We start from the raw sequence: 18046 nt of genomic DNA on the forward strand, positions 1-18046 counted from the left end.
TAATCCGCACTCCGAGTCCGATCCTGTTCCCATCAAAGTACACAGCAAGCTTCCATTAAAATCTGGCTCAGCTAGTATTTTAATAACACTTAGACATTCCCGTCCTTTGCATATTTCATCTGCAAAGTGCTTCACAAACATGAATTTCCTAATTATAGGCGGATGATTTACTAAAACTGGAAATTCCTCACTAGTTCTGGCTTTCCCTTTGAAGCTCCAGGATTCGCTCTTGTCCCTCGGCACTGTGGAGGATCCCCGACGCCGCTCGCTCGCTCGTTCCCGGCGCAGGCAGCGCACGGAGAAGGAGGACACGGAGCCGACGGCCACCTGCCCCGAAGTGTCCGCGCCGGCGGATCTCTGCGCGGGCTGCGGGGCGTGAGCCGCGGGGCGCCCACGTGGGGACAGCGAATCCCGGGGTGGCGCGGACAGCGGCCGGCACCGCGGCGGCTCCCGGCGCACCGGGCCGGCCCCCCCCGCCCCCGGCGGCCCCGCCGCACCGGGCAGGAAGGGGTGGAGCGGCCGGCGGAGCGCACGGGCGGGGTGCCGCGGGCGGGGAGGGGACGGCAAGGCATCCCGGCCGCGCCGAAGCCGGGCGGACGGGCAGCGCCGCGCCTCCGCCGAGCGCTCCCCATGGAGCGGCTGCCCGGCCAGCGCTGAGCCCGCGGCCCCGGCCGCCCGCCCGCAGCCGCCCCCGATGGAGCCCGAGGAGCGGAAGATCTCGGTGTGGATCTGCCAGGAGGAGAAGCTGATCTCCGGGCTCTCCCGGCGGACCACCTGCTCGGACGTGGTGCGGGTGCTGCTGGAGGACAGCCACCACCGGCGGCAGCGCCCGGCGCCGCCCGAGCCCGCCGGCGGGATGCTGTCGGGGCCGCCGCACTCCTACTGCATCGTGGAGAAGTGGCGCGGCTTCGAGAGGATCCTGCCCAACAAGACGAAGATCCTGCGGCTCTGGGTGGCGTGGGGGGACGAGCAGGAGAACGTGCGCTTCGTGCTGGTGCGCAGCGAGGCTTCGCTGCCCAACGCTGGGCCGCGCAGCGCCGAGGCGCGGGTGGTGCTGAGCAAGGAGCGCCCCGGCCGCGGCCTGGGGGCGGCCCGCGCCAGCCTGGCGCTCACGCAGGAGCGGCAGCGGCGGGTGGTGCGGAAAGCCTTCCGCAAACTGGCCAAGATCAACAAGAAGCGGCAGCAGCCGCTGGCCCGGGAGGCCTCGTCGGCGGAGAGGATGGAGACGCTGGTGCACCTGGTGCTCTCGCAGGACCACACCATCCGACAGCAGATCCAGCGGCTCCGCGAGCTGGACCGCGAGATCGACAGGTACGAGGCTAAGATCCACCTGGACCGCATGAAGCGGCACGGCGTCAACTACGTGCAGGACACCTACCTGGTGGGCACGGGCGGCGGCGAGCCCGAGCCGGGCCGGGAGCCGGGCCAGCCCGCCCCCGAGGAGGACTACGCCAGGAAGTGCGAGGAGGTGCTGCAGCTGCAGGAGCAGCGGGCGCAGCAGGAGGAGCTGCTGGAGCACCTGGCCGCCGAGATCCAGGAGGAGCTCAACGAGCGCTGGATGAAGCGGCGGCGGGAGGAGCTGGAGCTGGCAGCGGGGCCCGGGCTGGCCGACACGGACTGCGACACCACGGAGCTGAGCGGCGGCGAGGGCGAGCTGCACCTGGAGCACGAGCGGGTCAAGACCCAGCTGAGCACCAGCCTCTACATCGGCCTCAAGCTGAGCACGGACCTGGAGGCCGTCAAGACCGACCTGGACTGCACGCAGCGGGCGTGGGAGGACAAGGAGCGGGAGCTGCAGCGCCTGCTGGAGACGCTGGGCACCCTGGACGTGGCGGAGGCGCCGGCGGAGCCGCTCGGGGCGGCGGGCGGGGGGCGGCCGGCGGCGGCGGGGGGCGGCTGGGTGGAGCAGGCGCGGGCGCTGCGCAAGGACCGCGCCGACAATGACGAGGACTCGGACACGGGGCTGAGCTCCATGCACAGCCAGGACTCGGACTCGCTGCCCGTCTGCGAGTCCCTCGTGTAGCCGCCCGCCCGCCCCGCCGCAGCCACCGCGGGCGCAGGGCGGGCGGGCGGAGCGGGGTGCCGGGGCAGAGGGCGGCGGAGGACTGCGGGCAAGTGTGGGGCAGGCGAGGAACCTCCCGGCGCAGGAGGCAGTCACACAGAGGAAACATTTTAATTTGAGCTCTGGAGTTTAAACTTGTTCTGACTAGTCATCCGCGGGCAGCGTTTAGGCTGGCTCGCCGGTACTTTTATCTAAGGAAGAGAAAACCCACAGCGTGTTTGTGCTTCATTCACGCCTGGGATTGCTCGCTCCTTAAATCCTGCCGCTTGCTTCCCTCCGAAGCTTCTCTTGCCGGACCTTTTAATCCTCCGGCTGGCCGCGATCTCCCCGCTGCAGTCCAAGGGTGCTCCGGGTAAGCTCTTCACGAGCGAAGGGCCAGGACGCGCTCCCGAGCGGGGATCTGCATCTCCCGAACAGCTTCTCGGCATTGCAGAGTCAGATGGTGGCTTGTGGTGGGTTATACTGGGCTCTACTGGCCGTCACAAATGCACCCGGCTCCTTTACAGGCAAAAGGTCGCTACACCAAAGCTGCTGATCATTTAAACACTACAGAGGAAAAGAGGCGTCAGTCCTACTGACACTGGGATCTCCCAGGGCGCCAGCCTTTGGACGGTACTGCAGTTCCTTTTGGCAACGAAAAGGGGTGATAAATCACTTCCTTTTTTTTTCTTTTTCTAAACAACAAACTAAATCGAGATATAGGTTAACGTGTATTAGCTCTGCTCTGCGTAGTGCTTTTCCTTATGCATAGATAAGAGTGCTTTGTTTAAAGGCATACTAAGAAATCTGTTAGTATCTGTAGTCGTTTGACAGTCGTGGAAGGCAATTAGCAGTGCCTCAATGTACACAGCCTTCAACTACATTTTTTCACTAGGCTAGCTGATCTTTGGCTGAGCTTGGTTGTAGATAAACAAAGTACAGAATCAGGTTGAGCTAACATTTTTAATAACATAGTTCATATCAGGCCAAGAGATGCAACGATAAAAGCATGACTCAAGCCCTACCTGCACTACAGCTTAATCTTTTCAGTTATTCCAATAAAACAAAAAAGCAGCCATCAGCTGTAACATGCATTTCACTTAACTGCCAAATCTTCCTCTGCAGCTTAACTCTTGCCCAAAATAGATGATCTGCTCTTGCAATAAGAGACATTCCAGATTCTTGTATTCCAGAATAATTGCAGAAATACTTTAAGCGGTGAGAGACCCGAGAATGTTGAGTCAGGTCCGACTGATGGTGTGAACTTTTTAAAACTTCTGAGATTATTATTTATGTAAGATTATTTATAAAAGTTTTCATTTAACAATAAGAAATTATATAAAAAAGGGGTACACCAATAGACCAGTTCTTTATTTTCATTAAAAACCTCGCAGCCTTCTCACCCAAAGACTGCGTTCCATGCTTGCAGTGTTCCTGTTGGTAAGAATTCTGATGGACATCAGAAAATTAGGTTCAGGAGCTGCTCAGTTTGAAAGCAAGCAGAGAATTACTGTCTGTGGATTTGCAGAGGCTGTACAATTTTCTATATGCTATGACTCTTGATAAATGTTATTCCACTGAATGGATCTCAGTTGTAACAAACTGTGGTTTATTTTAAACACTGACTATATAATTGTTTTTCATATTTAGTCAACCTTGGAAAATATTTAAGAACCTATTTTTAGAGCTAATAAAACTCTTAATAAGGCTAAACAAGTGTTCCCAATTTGTGTGATTTAAAAATCATGCCAGGACTGAGATTCTGTGGTGTTAACCTTGTGTGCAAAGCAAGTGGAAAGATACAAGGGATGATGGCATCGTCCCTTCACTTTCTGATGGCACAAGGGGCTTCCTCAGGTACAAGTAGCAGTGCACTGTCCTCAGCTCTGGCCACTGCAGGGGCAGTGCAGTGGCATTTAGAAGCACCAGCACATGTCCAGAGTGAGGATTTTGGATTTTTGTGGAAGCAGAGCCGAAGAAAAACTGGGGGCAGGGGAGTCCCACTGCTGCTGTGCCTTCAGCAGTGTGGACGTAAGGGGTGGGTGGTGCAAGGACCTGCTCGCAGCTTCCCCAGGCACTGATGTGAGCAATAAAGCTGAGCTGGCTTTGCGCAAGTTCTCCATTACCACACCGAGCAAATAAAAAGTAAGCGCGTTGTAGAAATGAGCTGCAAGAGGGGGTGCACATCACTGTACTGCTGATAGAGGCATCAGGCAGTCTGTGAAGCACGAGGTGAAGGAAGGCAGGGAATTCAGAGCTGTAAAGCAGAGTCTGCCTACTCATCCTCAGCTAGGAAAACCCGTAAAATCGGGAGGAACCCACTTTTGCTTTAGGCTGCTGAGGGCCGTGGTTTTGGGGCACCGTGTGGTGCTTGCTCTTGGCTTCTCCATGGCCCAAATAAGATCATGGCCCTGCAGAGCTGCTGGCCCCTGTCCTGTGAGGACAGGGGTGAGAACGCTGCACGTGGCACTGTAGTCTCAAGGGTTTGGTGGGAGCTAGAGTGAATTCTTAGGAGCACCTATTGGAGTGTGCTTTTATGTCGTGCAGGTGAAATCCGGTAAATTTATTTGATATTTAAACAGTTACAAGTGCAAGAGGCTCACAGACTGAGCTCCAACCTCCTCATAAATCCCTATCGCTCTCAAACCATTATTAAAACATTAGTATAGAAGAGGAAATCACTGTTTGCATTGGACCAGGCACTCCTCCCTTCCCTTCTTCTGGGCTTGTATATCCTTACTGAGGTAATAGAGACAAGCCACAGGATGCTTGTCAGGGAATTTGGCTGTGGGGTTTTGCTGGGCTTATAGCTAAGGGTTAGGAGAGCTGATTCAGAACCACAGGTAGAAGGGCAGAATTTTTATCTCCTTTGCAGTTCAGACAGAGTGGGAGAGGGAGATAGCAGCAGAAAAAAGCCCTGACCAACACCATGACAGAAATCTACCTTCTGGCACCACCGAGAGAGAGGTGAAAGGTCCAACAAACACAGGTTTTGGGGATGTTTTAATACCATTCTATGTACTATCCATACCGTAGTATGCTATGGATAGTTCATAGAATACCATACTAATTTTCAGAGTCGATTCCAACCTAATCTTTCTCTCTTCCTAAGACAGATGTAGACAGCCATGAATTAAATAAAAACCTAACAGCATTAAATTTATTTAAGTAGTGTATACTATCAGATTGCCCTATCTATTCAACAGCCTGCTTCTCCAAGGAATCATCATGGATTGAGGCCACCAGGCTTTTCTCAGGCAACAGCTACAGAAATCAAAAGTTTTGTTAAATCAGAGTCGCATCAGGCCTTAGTTTCAGGCACCCTTTAAACAAGCATTAAAAAGCACTCCTACACAAGTCCTGTGTGTTTGCTGCCCTTGGCCATGTTTTTTCTGACCCTACATTCTGTTGTGCCTATGCAGGAGTTCATCGGACCAGGTAGTGAGAAAAAAAGAAAAGATGAACTTTAATTTAGGTGAGGCCACAGTCACACAAATGTTTTTGGCAACGACAAGCTATGGTGGTAAAAATGAGAAATTGAAGGCCCTTGGAAAGGTGGAACTGATCCTTTCAGCAATGGGCACTGTTTTATGCTGACTCGCACACTGGCAAAAGCTTCCTTCAGGCTGTAAATATGCCCCACTCACAGTCTAAGTGAAGGTTTGGAAAGTGGAAAACTGAGACTGGAGCTGAAACTTATTTGACATCAATTACACTCACCTATATTAAGCCCAAAATAAGCCAGACAGTGCAGCTCTTAGCCTTGACCTTGTTTCAAAAACCCACTATCAAGCAATATTATCAGAATGAAAACTCTGCATTGAATTTGATATATTTCTAGTTCTTAGCCTATGTAAGAGATCTGCCAGTTTGAATAAGCACTTTGTGGGAATATCGTTTGATGCCTTCAAGAGGGGAGGAAAATACATTTACTGTAATGAACACCACTGACATGCAAAATGAATGACCTATTAATTATTGCCGTAGATTCCAAACCAGCATGTAGGCAGCCAAATCACAGTCTGGTTGTTTATGGTGACAGATCCTTTCCCAAAGAACCTATGGTCCAGGTTTCAGACAAGATACAGTCAAAGGAGGGAAGCAGGTAGGTGGGTGGGAGAAAAGGAAAACATGCCATTAAGCTTTATTATTAACTCCTTGCATGAAACATATGTCCCAGGTTTACTTTAAAAATAATCTGTGTTCCTGTGTCTGGAGACACCTGTGCAGAAATCCACCTCCCTCCCAAGTTCTACATGACTTCAGGAGTTTCCCCCCTCCTTTAATTTGCACTGAGCTGGGAATGTAGCTTAATACATGAAAAGAGCAGCAGAGGCCTTGAAATAACAGGTCTGGTGAGCTGTGCTGGTTAACGAGTTGAAATACAAGCCATTGTGGATTGTTGGGAGCAGTTGTCCTTTGAAGTCACTTGATATTATTGCTCCTGAGCTGGCACACAAAGTTTAGAGAAATGAGCATGGCAAAGTGCAGGGAGCCTACATGCATGTCACTCCTCTTCTACAAACCCTCATTGCTAAATGAACTTGGAAGCTTAAGAGAAAAGGAAAAATTAATAAACTCCAAGCAAATCTTGGCTCTGTGTGCAAATTAGCCAACTATCTTCAAGCGGAATTGTCAAATAGTGTTTTGAGAAACACTGCTCGCATAATTTACTACATCGCTTGTGTAAATGCATCAGAGCAGAACCTTCCGTGCAGGGTGGATTGTCACACGTTGTCACATGCTGAATGACACACAGAGCTGGCCACTGATTTCTTAGAGTGCTACATCAATAACTCTGCTGGGGCATTACAGCATACAGCTTCTGCAGGCTTTACACACTCCCTTCATATCAGCTTGTTTACACTTCAAGCTTTATTTGGAAAGTTTTATTACAATCCCCTAACCTCAGTTTCAAAAATGTTCCAGAAAGTCATTGATGTTCCATGAAAAAACAGTTTCCACTCCCAATAACTTCTTTCCTGCTTCCTGCCAACCTGCTCCTCCCCTGTTCATCAGCACCTGCTCTGAATTTCATGGATAGCTTTGTTCAGGTTGCTGGGACTCCATGGGTTCAGAATTGGAATCCTACTCGGTAAGAAACCTGAAGAGAGAAAGAAAGAGAGAAAGAAAGAGAGAAAGAAAGAGAGAAAGAGAGAAAGAGAGAGAGAGAGAGAGAGAGAGAGAAAGAAAGAAAGAAAGAAAGAAAGAAAGAAAGAAAGAAAGAAAGAAAGAAAGAAAGAAAGAAAGAAAGAAAGAAAGAAAGAAAGAAAGAAAGAAAGAAAGAAAGAAAGAAAGAAAGAAAGAAAGAAAGAAAGAAAGAAAGAAAGAAAGAAAGAAAGAAAGAAAGAAAGAAAGAAAGAAAGAAAGAAAGAAAGAAAGAAAGAAAGAAAGAAAGAAAGAAAGAAAGAAAGAAAGAAAATGTGTGATGGCAAAACCTCTGTATTTGTGTGGTACCTGGCAAGCTCAGCAGTATTTTTGTAGCTGCCATATGGATTAAGGACACGCTCCCACCAGCTCTTTGGTTCTGGTCTTGCTCACCTTCCTTGTCTCTTCTCCCCCCACTTTTTTTTTTTTTTTTTTTTAAATCTCCTTTTAACATATTTCCAAGCTACCTTTGGAATTTTCCCCTTCTCCTACTTGGAGGCGAGCACTTCTCACGCAGGAAGGGAGCACATCTCCTCAGGTGGCATTCTGGGGTGACATTGCTGTGGAGCATTGGGGTGGGAAGATACAGTTTCTATTGAAGAATAACTTGAGCAGGGAGTGGTGTCTGATTTCCCTCGCAGAGCAAGCTTTTGATGCAGGTATTTACTGTGTGATCGTGCACCACCTGGCAGAAGGAGGCCTCGTCTGCTCAAGGCCTCCTGGCTACTGCTGTAATGAAAACATTGAACAATGTCAGTCTTCCTCAGCTCCCGAGCACTGCAGTGTGTGCTCTCCCCTTTTCTGAGTGCTTACAAACAGCTTTTCCCATTTATTAGCTCAGTGGAAGCACTGCAGAGTGATTTCAGAACACCATCCTGCTAAGGCAGTCTCAGGATTCTGTAGAGTTGACTGGGGAAAAAGAAACAAAACTACAAAAAAACCTAAACAAAAAGTAACTGTGACTCATGGAAAGAGCTCTTACATGTCTGAAACATACTATCATCAGATTACTAGCACTGCACTTCACAAGGCTTAATTATGTGATTATTTAGTCTATTATCTCCAAAAGAACTTATTTTCATCAGTCAAATTGTGCTCATGAGCAGGTCTTTGGTTAATGTGTTAAAAGCCTCTAGAAAAAATATTTAATCCTTGTTTCAATTTAATGTAATCCCCTTATTTAAATCTCTTGCAGCGTAGCTTTTTACATGTAATCAGGCTATTAGTTTATGCATTTAATTATCAGTGTAGCCTTATATGGGTATTTTCTGCCTTCCACTGAATCTCCCCTTGACTGACATATCTTAAGAAGAGATGAAAAGTAACTTCGGAAATTAAGAGAGACATGGATCACCTTCTGAAAACGTTGGTGCTTGCTCTTCCTACCACAAGCATAGAAGAAAATTATTTGCTTTTAACTGAAGATATCTGGTATTTCTGTTGCCCTTTCTTTCACAGTTGCTCTTTGCTTTCTCACTGAAGGTTTTCTTTATAATTCTATTACCAGTTTCCTTTTGGACTGACTGATGACAGGATTCAAGAGTCATCAGCAGGTTAAAAGTTCAATGCTAGGTTGTCATCTTTTTCTATTATTTTGTTCCTGCACATTTTCTGTGTCTCCTACTTTCTGTCCTTCATTTCAAGAAAGTATTACTCTGGCCAGGAAATAGAGTCAGGCACTCAAATTTTGCCATCCTTCAAGGAAGATGGAGCACAGAGAGCTTCAGGTGTCCTGTAACACAGAGAATGGCCCATGCAGCTGTGCCCATCCACAGGAACGAGCTGACCAGAAATGCCTTTCCTCAGCTCGTACAGCAAAAGACAGGTTTGAAGTCACTATATAGTAAATTGCTCGTTCTTAGCCCCAGCAGGGGTGGTTAAGGCTCTTCAGCAGGTGATTCCAATGTGAAATAAAGTAACCTAATCGTCTGAATATTTTGAATTAATTTTGTCAGAGTCTCTGATTTCAGGCTGTGGATTTTTAGTAACAGCATCTCCTGCTCCCTACCTTCCAGGTGTACATTCTGGCTTAGAGGGATTTATAAACCAGTCAGTGCAGTAATGAGCGTGGGCCTTGCTGCTTTCTGTTCTGGTGGGGAATGAAAGCTTTCCCCCCTCTGCACTGCCTAAGTGAAGAGGGGATGGACAGGGACAAGAGTGTGGAGAGTGAAACTGTGTCAGAAGAGAAGTGAACTGAGCCCAGATCTCGCCAGCTGGAGCGGAGTTTCCTGAAGGGAACCAACAAGAAAGGACAAAAAGCCCCCAGGAAGCCTGGGCAATAGGAAAGCAGCAGGGAGCAGGAATGAGCTCCTACCCAGTAGCAAAGAGTCTGTCATAGCCACCACACCTTGTGGTTATCCAGCTGTTCCACTGTCACCATCTAACTGGCAGGGACAGGAGATCCAGCCACAGCATCTTCACAGCAAAACAGCCCTGCATATCAACAAAATAATAAACACTGCAGCCAGGTGAACAGGGGGAAAGAGACATCAGTGAAACTCCTGTGCTTTCCCGAGGTTCTGTTCATCCAATTGTACAGGCCAGTAGCTACAGAATTTGCAACACACAAGTGTGCTGAGAATTTGATAATGTCATTCTCAATTTTTTTTTTTCCTTTTCCTTTCAAGTTATATTTGGTAAATATGGAGGAATGAGTGTTTCCCTAGATGATACATAGTTTATATAATCAGTTTCTCTGCAATACACTCCTTTCCAAGAGCTGCTGCTTTTATAATTTTTTTTTTTTCTGGGATGTTGTCATGTTGCTCTGCTTACCTACATGTTTTGCCAAAAAACTGTGGCACAAAGAAAATGGGCTATTTTAGCTTAGCTTAATAGGCAAGCTTAAGGAAAAAGCAAATCCAGACCTATTACTTCAGTTTACACAAGCCAGATTAGAAATCATTGTACAAGATTTGCAAGTATGTTTTGTAAACTGGTTTGTGTAAAACAAGCCAGCTGAATGAGACTGAAATTTCAGTTGTTTAAAGTGTCTCACCATGTGTCACCAGGGTGATTCACGTGTAGATCACTTAATCTAATTAATGAATACAATTACCTTTTTTGACAATATGAATTGGACCTCTGTTTATACTCCTTTCTGTATTTTACCTTCATAACCACCCCCATAATTAGCTACTCCTATAGCTTTAGTATGCCTAAAGGAATAGTTTACTTTTATAGAAAGTATATTTCATTATTAACTTCTCTTTCATTTCCCCTCCCTCCAACACCTCTCCCCACAGAACTTCCAGGCCTTTCTCTTCTCCTCCAGTCATCAGCAATTGGGCTTCATCTTTGCAATTAACAAGGGTGAGAGATGCTGCCTGCTCAGAAATCATCTGCCACACGCTTTCAGCTCAAGGCTTATAACTGCTCAGGCACAGGTGTTCAATCTAAAATGCCACACCAGTATTCTGGTATTTCTTTTGCTTATAAAACTAAAGAATGGAAAGAATGGGTGTTTTCCTAGTTCAAAGATGGGTAAGACAACCAGCTTATGCAAAAGGGCACAAGCTCCACTCTTTTGCCCAGGATATCAGAGCCTGCTTGTAAAAGGAGACAAATTAGAAACCCTGAAGATGTGCCCAGCTAACCCAGTGATTTGTACATTTTCAGCTAGAGTTAAGAAATAATTTAATTACCATTAGTATAGCAATAGGACCACACGAGGTAGAAACTTATAATGCTATGTATTTTCAGGAGACACAGGGCAAGGCAGGCCTTGCTCTGATGAGATCACAGCTGAGGCAGACAAGCCAGATATCAGTTGGGATGATGGCACAGGAGCTGCAGCAGCTTGACTTGTGTCTGCAGTGGGTTAGCAGCAAAGGTGGGAACAGAAGCCACTTTTCCCAGTTCCCAATCCATTTTCCTCCCTGCTAGACCCACACTTTCAGCCTGTGGTGTGGCACAGGCCATGGAGGAGGAGGCATAAATCTATCTCCACCCCTTACTGCCACAGGAGCTGTACCCCTGTAAGGTGTGGAGATTTATTCCAGCATTTGAAGAATACAGGAGGTTAAGGACTATAAGGAAAGCATTGCACTGGACTACTGCACTTCACAGCCACATTTCTTGAAAGTCTTAAGTCCATAATTTTATAGCCTGAGAATTTATAATTTCTGGAAGATTTTTGATTAATTTACATGTTAGTGGCTTAAATCACTGCTCTATCTATAAACATGTTTCATTCTCCATTTCCTGGACACCTGCATTTTTTTTTTCTGCAGTAAAGAAAGCCACACATACTGTAAAGATCTGTCCACAATCAAAATGTTCCAACCAGTTTATTCCTAATCCTGTTAGGTGTATTTTAATTTTCCTATTTAACAAAAGCGAAGCACTTTGTGGAGAGCGGCTCTGACAAAGGCGCTTCACCCAGTGGGCAGGTACTGCTCCAAAAACCTGCCTGGCCTCCTCACAGAGCTCTCCAGCCATTGCTGTCTCCCTGGGACACTGCTGCCAACATGAAAAGATTCTCCTTTTCCATATGCCATACCTGGCAATTTCAGGTGAGGAGGTCTAGGGGACTTTAGAATATTTCCTTCAGGCAGTCCATTGCCAGTACAGTGTTTTGAACTGAGCTCAGTCCTGATGTTTTCATCTTTACTTCAAAAAAGTCCATATAAACAGAGTATTTTGGATTACTGAAGGGCAGTGCTAGGGAGATCTGTGTTGCCACAAAAGGCTTTATTACACAAATATTTGATGCTGAGAAAGAATGTATCTTTCATTAGGGCTCAAAAGGAGCAGCTCCAAAGACATTTTATAATGTATTTTTTGATCTGCCTAGATGAAAGCCCTAACCATTTTGGAGTACAAGTGAACCTTAGGCCTGGTTCTCCTTAGGCCTGGTTCTGTTGTCTAGAATCTCACTGTGATTAGTGCTCCACAAGTTCCAAAAAGTTTGGTCCCTCATCAAAAGCTTGTACGTGGGAAGGTAGCTGTGATACAAAGCATGTAATTAACCTGAGAAATTTACATTTCGTTCAAATTGCTAATGAACAAAATAATATCAGACACAAGAATGGAAAGTACCAAACCTGATGTCTAAGTCTGAAAGTATTTTAGATATTGAATGATGAGCTTTAATACGACCAAGCCCTGAGCAGCTACTGACTGGATGGAAAAGCACAAATAATGGAAGTCATGGGAAAATGGTGCAATTGGAACTTTCTTTCAACATTTCACATGGCTTTATAAATATTTAGCACATGACATGCATATGCCCTTTCCCTACTGCTTTGTGTCTCCTTTTACAGCAGTCAGAGACACTGCCTAAAACAGATTAGAGCCTTGCAAAATCTGTATTAACAATTAGCCTCAAATATGAGAAATATGTCTGAATCTTGATTAACAGAACATGATCGTTAATATAACTATTCATATTAGTCATGATGTAGTCAATTATCGAGCAAAAGAACTAAAATAATGCTCAATCATAAGATGAGATGCAATGAAAAGAAAATCTTATTTTTATCCTTTGCTTTAAGTTTGACAGGTAGTCCAAGACTTCTTTAGAAGTAAAGAATTTCTTTGCATGGGAACATGCACTTCAAATTGCAGAAAGAGGTTTCAAAAGTGCCTCATAATTCTCAACAAATTCTTTCAATAGTGTAATGTTTGCAAAAAATCAGAACACATGTTCATAATCTACTCAGGTAAACACAAGATGACTAAGGTTAATTTGATTTTTCTTCCTGATGTCATAATTAAAGTACGAATATCATTTAGACATCAGTAGATAAAAAGTATGTCAATGAAGGACAAGCAAAAATTCAAATTACTAAGGAGCAAAATTAACTTAATTTCACAGTGGAATGTTTGTAAGCAGTGTGTAATCAGTCTTCAGTTTAAATGACTCTTAATTAAATAATCTATTATTATGTGCACTGGGAAATCGAGCCTAAACATGTACGAGTGCAAAAGCTAAAAGATCCAGCTCCCGTCAACATTCAAATGCAAAGAACTTTTAGCACAGTACCATTGGCCAAAAATATATTTTTTTCTGGGGGAGTTTTTTTGGGGGGAGTATTTTTATATTTTTAAAAACCCCTACCGGCATGAAACGCAGCTGAACAATCCACTGCATGTTTCACTAGGTGGAACAAGGGTCAAATTCAAGCCCAAGGTACAAACCTTAAAATTTTGATGCCATTCATGAGTGTCATACGCTGACATTTGAGCACGGTGTATCCATAAACAAACACAAGCCTACAACGAGACATTCTCTGATGCTGTTTGAGGAGCCCTTGCTCACTTGTCACTTGGGCACACCCACGCCCAATTTTCTTTTCAGCAACCAGCATTATCCTCTGTAGCCCCCACTCTGAGGCAATTACTCATTTCAAGGAATAATAGCACCGTAGTCCCCGCGAGAGCGCGTTCAGCCGTCGTCCGTGGCGCTGAGCAAACATCGTCACCCGCGGTATCGTGCCTCAGCTTGGCCCTGCTTCTGAAACAGGATCAGCGCAAGCCAACCAGTCTGGCAGGACTGACAGACGTTGCCTTCACATCAAACATCACCTCCACCCCAGAACGTGCCCGCAGGGGCTTCCTTTGCAGGATTTGCTGAGGGGAGAGAGGGTGTGGGTAAGGCACCGAAAGCCACCTCTTCTTTGGGAACCCGAGTCCCGCTTGCAGAAGAGGTACAGGTTTAAGTGTCTGTGACTTCCAGTGAGAACTGTCCCCCAAAAGGCTGTTTCTTTTGAAAATCACGCATGGACACAGGCCAAAAAATCACTTAGACTCTCCTTGAAAATTGTAGCCCTGCTACAGCATTCAAACGTTATGGCTTTGATACTCAAAGCTGTAAACTAATAAGAAGGGAAGCATATAGGTTCAGACCAGGACAAAACTTTGCAATTTCATGCACTGAAACCCGCCCAGAGTTACACTGGTGACTTTCTTGCAGTCAAAGAAAGGCTCTTTCCTTTGGCCTAACTTTTCTAGGTCATAGGAATACATGGGTAGAAAATGAGTTAACCCAGCACTGTCCCACTGAACTGTTTGTTCAAGGCTCACATTCATAACACTGCAGCATTCTCCTGGCTGAGCATCCACATCTCATGACAGATCTGAGCTGCTCCACTGAGTAACTGAGCAAGACAATCCTAAAGATTTATTGTGAAAGCCTAAATTTCCACAAACCCAGCTACCTGACCTAGCTGATGTGAAATGCACAGAAAGGAAAAAGCCCCAACAATTGTCACAGCTCTCGACCTCTTTCTAGGAAGTGCTTCTGCATCCAGTTTGCTTCCACCAAATGAAACCCAAGTCAAGAGCTGCCACAAATAACTAAGGACATCAGTTTATCAGTTTATCACTAATACTCCACCAGGATGAACATGAGACATGCAAAGGTGGCTGGAGGCAGCAGCACTGCACAGGAGCCCTCAGTTGCTGATTCCCCAGCCTTGGAAACCTATCACTGCCTTTGATCAAGGAAGAAACCTCAGCTCTGCAATCTTGCATTCAGGCTTGCTATGGTTTTAACCTGCTGCAATTAGCATCACTCAGCGCTGGTGCTGATAACAGAATTGCTTCTGTGGTGTAGGAAGATCCATCCTCCTTGATGGAGTGAGAGCAGGAATGGATCCCCATGACAGCCTCACATTACTGCCAGAGCAACCTGACTTTGTAGAATCATGCTCTGTAGTGTGCCACTTTTATCTTTGTCATCATTTTTTGCCCTGACTTTACTACGCCGCGTAAAAGCTGGAAGTAGAAACGCACACAGAGATCTCTAAGATGAGCTACACTAATGGTTTTGAGAGGTTTATGGTGTTAAACTGCATGATAACAGGTGTTTATAGTAAGTCTTGACATTTCTCTTATGCTGGTAAATTATGCTAGAGGGAAGAAATTGACTTGCACTCAGATGTAAGGCATTGATATTAATTTCCTTGTTTTTTTTTTTCTTTTTCCTCTATCATTTGACTAAAGGAGAGAAGAATTTTAGTTGTTGATGCTGGGTGGACTTCTAGCCAAAACTGATTGCTAGAAACATTAAAAAACTCCCTCTTAGCTCAGGAAAAAAATGTCACAGAAGAAAAAAACACTGCCAAAAGTTTATGTCAGCAAGTTGAAAGAGGCAAGGCCATATCACCACTAATTCATATATTAAAAAACTAGTAGATTTTATGTATACTGACAACTCATACATCCTCATCCTCAGCACGAGCAGCAAACATTTATAGCCTGAAAACAAACATTCAGGGAGTGTCCAACCTGGCCTTTCTAAACAGCAAACACTTAACTCAAGGTGAAACTGCACTGCACACCTGCCCAAATCCAGGCTGTGCTTCATTCCCTTGGGCTGAGAGGAGAACTGAGGCTGAGTGCAGAAAGTCTGGGAAGCCTGAAGAAGATGCAAAGGCACAAGGGAAGAAATGGGTCTTAACAGCAGCAAAGCAAAAAGTAGCCAACAGGTACAGTGGCACTTGCTGCTCTCTTCCTGTGCAACTGCAGGACAGCATCCAAGGAAAGAAATGTGGAGATGGAGCACGACAGAGCAGGATTTGCAGCAGCAGTTTTAACGTGTTCCAAACTATTCCTTCCTTATTAGGAATCTCATCAGCTAATTGTTCCAGTGCCTGGAAAAAGTCCTGGTTTTTCTGACAAAAGCGAGCTGCTGCTAAAGCAGCATCCAACGCAGCGTGCCCAAGGTTTTCCTCCTCCTTCCCAGCACAGAGCAGCTGTGCAGGCCAACTGTTTCATCATGAGTGTTTTACACTGACAGCTGCCCTCCTCCTCATCTCCTTTCAGCAGGGAAGCCAAGGCAAGACATAAAGGAGCTGCATCTTGGCCAAGGCCCTTATTAGGCAAACAAACTCATATTAACCTTTTATGTAAAACATCCGCTGATGGTGCGGGCGACTTTGACATGGTTTTAGGAGCTGTGATGGTTTCCTACAAGGTATAATCTCCACTGAACAATGGAATCTCTTCTTCCAGTACCCTGCCAGCAGGGATAACATCTGCTGTCTTCACATGGCTGCATCTTCTCCTTGTAGTGGCCTTCCTCTGAGTGGTCTCTCCCTCCTACATATATTCCCTTTCTGCCTTTGGCCCCTGCTTCTCCAGGCCTTCTCCAGCTGCAGGTCTCCAGTTCCCTCAGCATGGCTCTGGGTGCCAGTGACCTCGGGGACTGGGAGCAGGGAGAAAGAGGCAGGAAGTCTGTGGGAAGGTGAGCAGTAGGAGGGTGAAATCCTTCCACCAGAATACGAGGTTTCTTCAGGCATTCAAGGCCTTGGAACAGCACAGTGCAAGTGCCATAGCAATATTTCTTATTCCGAATAGACTCTCCCCCTAGGAGATTCCACGTTTATGGGAGCATGTTAATTATTCATTCAGATGCTTTTTAGCTCCACTTTGTTGCTGTTAAACCAGGAACAGAACCACATAACTGAGCAATTTACCAGGCACTTAATTGAGCTCCAGACCTGGAGCAGTGCTGTCTGCAGCTCAGTCTCACAACTTCATTCCAGCAAGGCTTGAGAGAGAAACCACAGGAAACTACAAAGATGATATAACATGGCTTGGTGAGCATTTTTCAAATACACTACCACAGGAAAAGCAAGCCTTAGGAGTATTATTGAACCTTCTAATGATTCAGCTTATGGTTTCAGCCAAAATTCCTTTTTTTAATCTCTCCTGCACCAAAAAGCTATGACCCTTTCTTTTACAGGATGAACAATGGTTGCTAACTATAACATAATACAAAGGTGGCAGCTCTTAAACCAATCACAAAGGTTCACCTAAAAAATGGAATTCAGTAGCAAAGTGCTGCCACTGGCACTACTCCCAATCAATCTCAAGGATATATCTGAGGTGGAATTTATGGTCCATAAAAATAATCCATAATTCTAACTTGGTTCGATTTCAGCACAGTAGCTTAAATATTTATGTAGCTTAAACAAAAGTGACTGGACATATCCTGGATCTGGTGCTCCCTCCCTCCCTCCCTCCCTCCCTCCCTCCCTCCCTCCCTTCCTTCCTTCCTTCCTTCCTTCCTTCCTTCCTTCCTTCCTTCCTTCCTTCCTTCCTTCCTTCCTTCCTTCCTTCCTTCCTTCCTTCCTTCCTTCCTTCCTTCCTTCCTTCCTTCCTTCCTTCCTTCCTTCCTTCCTTCCTTCCTTCCTTCCTTCCTTCCTTCCTTCCTTCCTTCCTTCCTTCCTTCCTTCCTTCCTTCCTTCCTTCCTTCCTTCCTTCCTTCCTTCCTTCCTTCCTTCCTTCCTTCCTTCCTTCCTTCCTTCCTTCCTTCCTTCCTTCCTTCCTTCCTTCCTTCCTTCCTTCCTTCCTTCCTTCCTCCCTCCCTCCCTCCCTCCCTCCCTCCCTCCCTCCCTTATCCCTCCCTCCCTCCCTCCCTCCCTCCCTCCCTCCCTTATCCCTCCCTCCCTCCCTCCCTTATCCCTCCCTCCCTTATCCCTCCCTCCCTTATCCCTCCCTCCCTCCCTTCATCCCTCCCTCCTTCCTTCTCTCCCTCCCTCCATCCCTCCCTCCTTCCTTCTCTCCCTCCCTTCATCCCTCCCTCCTTCCTTCTCTCCTTCCCTCCTTCCTTCCCTCCCTCCCTGATTGGTATTTTTGGGGCGTGCTATTTTGCAAGCCATGAAAAGCAGAGAGTTGAAAAGAGGTGGATGTTCAGCCAATTATGTTGTCCTTTCACAGCAGTCTAGGTTAGTGTATTTTCATCAATTAATGCCAAGAAGTTTCCACATCTCGACCATCAATAAACTCTACTCCAAGGGGAAAAAAAAAAAAAAAAAAGAGGAAGAATCAGCCTCTCCCTACAGTTTGCTATAAAAGCAAGCCCTGCCTTTCCCCTCCCTGAGCATGGGCAGGGAATCAGTGCTTGGC

The 18046-nt window shown here is 46.4% G+C and overlaps 1 protein-coding gene across 1 annotated transcript; it reads left to right on the forward strand.

Moving 5' to 3' along the window:
• Nucleotides 1-656: 656 nt before the first annotated feature.
• On the forward strand, nt 657-2023 carry RASSF10 (Ras association domain family member 10). Its single transcript, XM_053980531.1, has one exon. It carries the CDS (start codon nt 695-697, stop codon nt 2021-2023), a length of 1329 nt encoding a protein of 442 aa, XP_053836506.1. The 5' UTR covers nt 657-694.
• The last annotated feature ends 16023 nt before the right edge of the window (nt 2024-18046 follow it).

The sequence above is a fragment of the Vidua macroura genome, chromosome 6, assembly GCF_024509145.1.
Source record: "Vidua macroura isolate BioBank_ID:100142 chromosome 6, ASM2450914v1, whole genome shotgun sequence".
Lineage (NCBI taxonomy): Eukaryota > Metazoa > Chordata > Aves > Passeriformes > Viduidae > Vidua > Vidua macroura.

Bases quoted from the DNA above. Each gene is read 5' to 3' on its own strand.
- RASSF10 (XM_053980531.1), top strand. From the start codon at position 695: ATGGAGCCCGAGGAGCGGAAGATCTCGGTGTGGATCTGCCAGGAGGAG.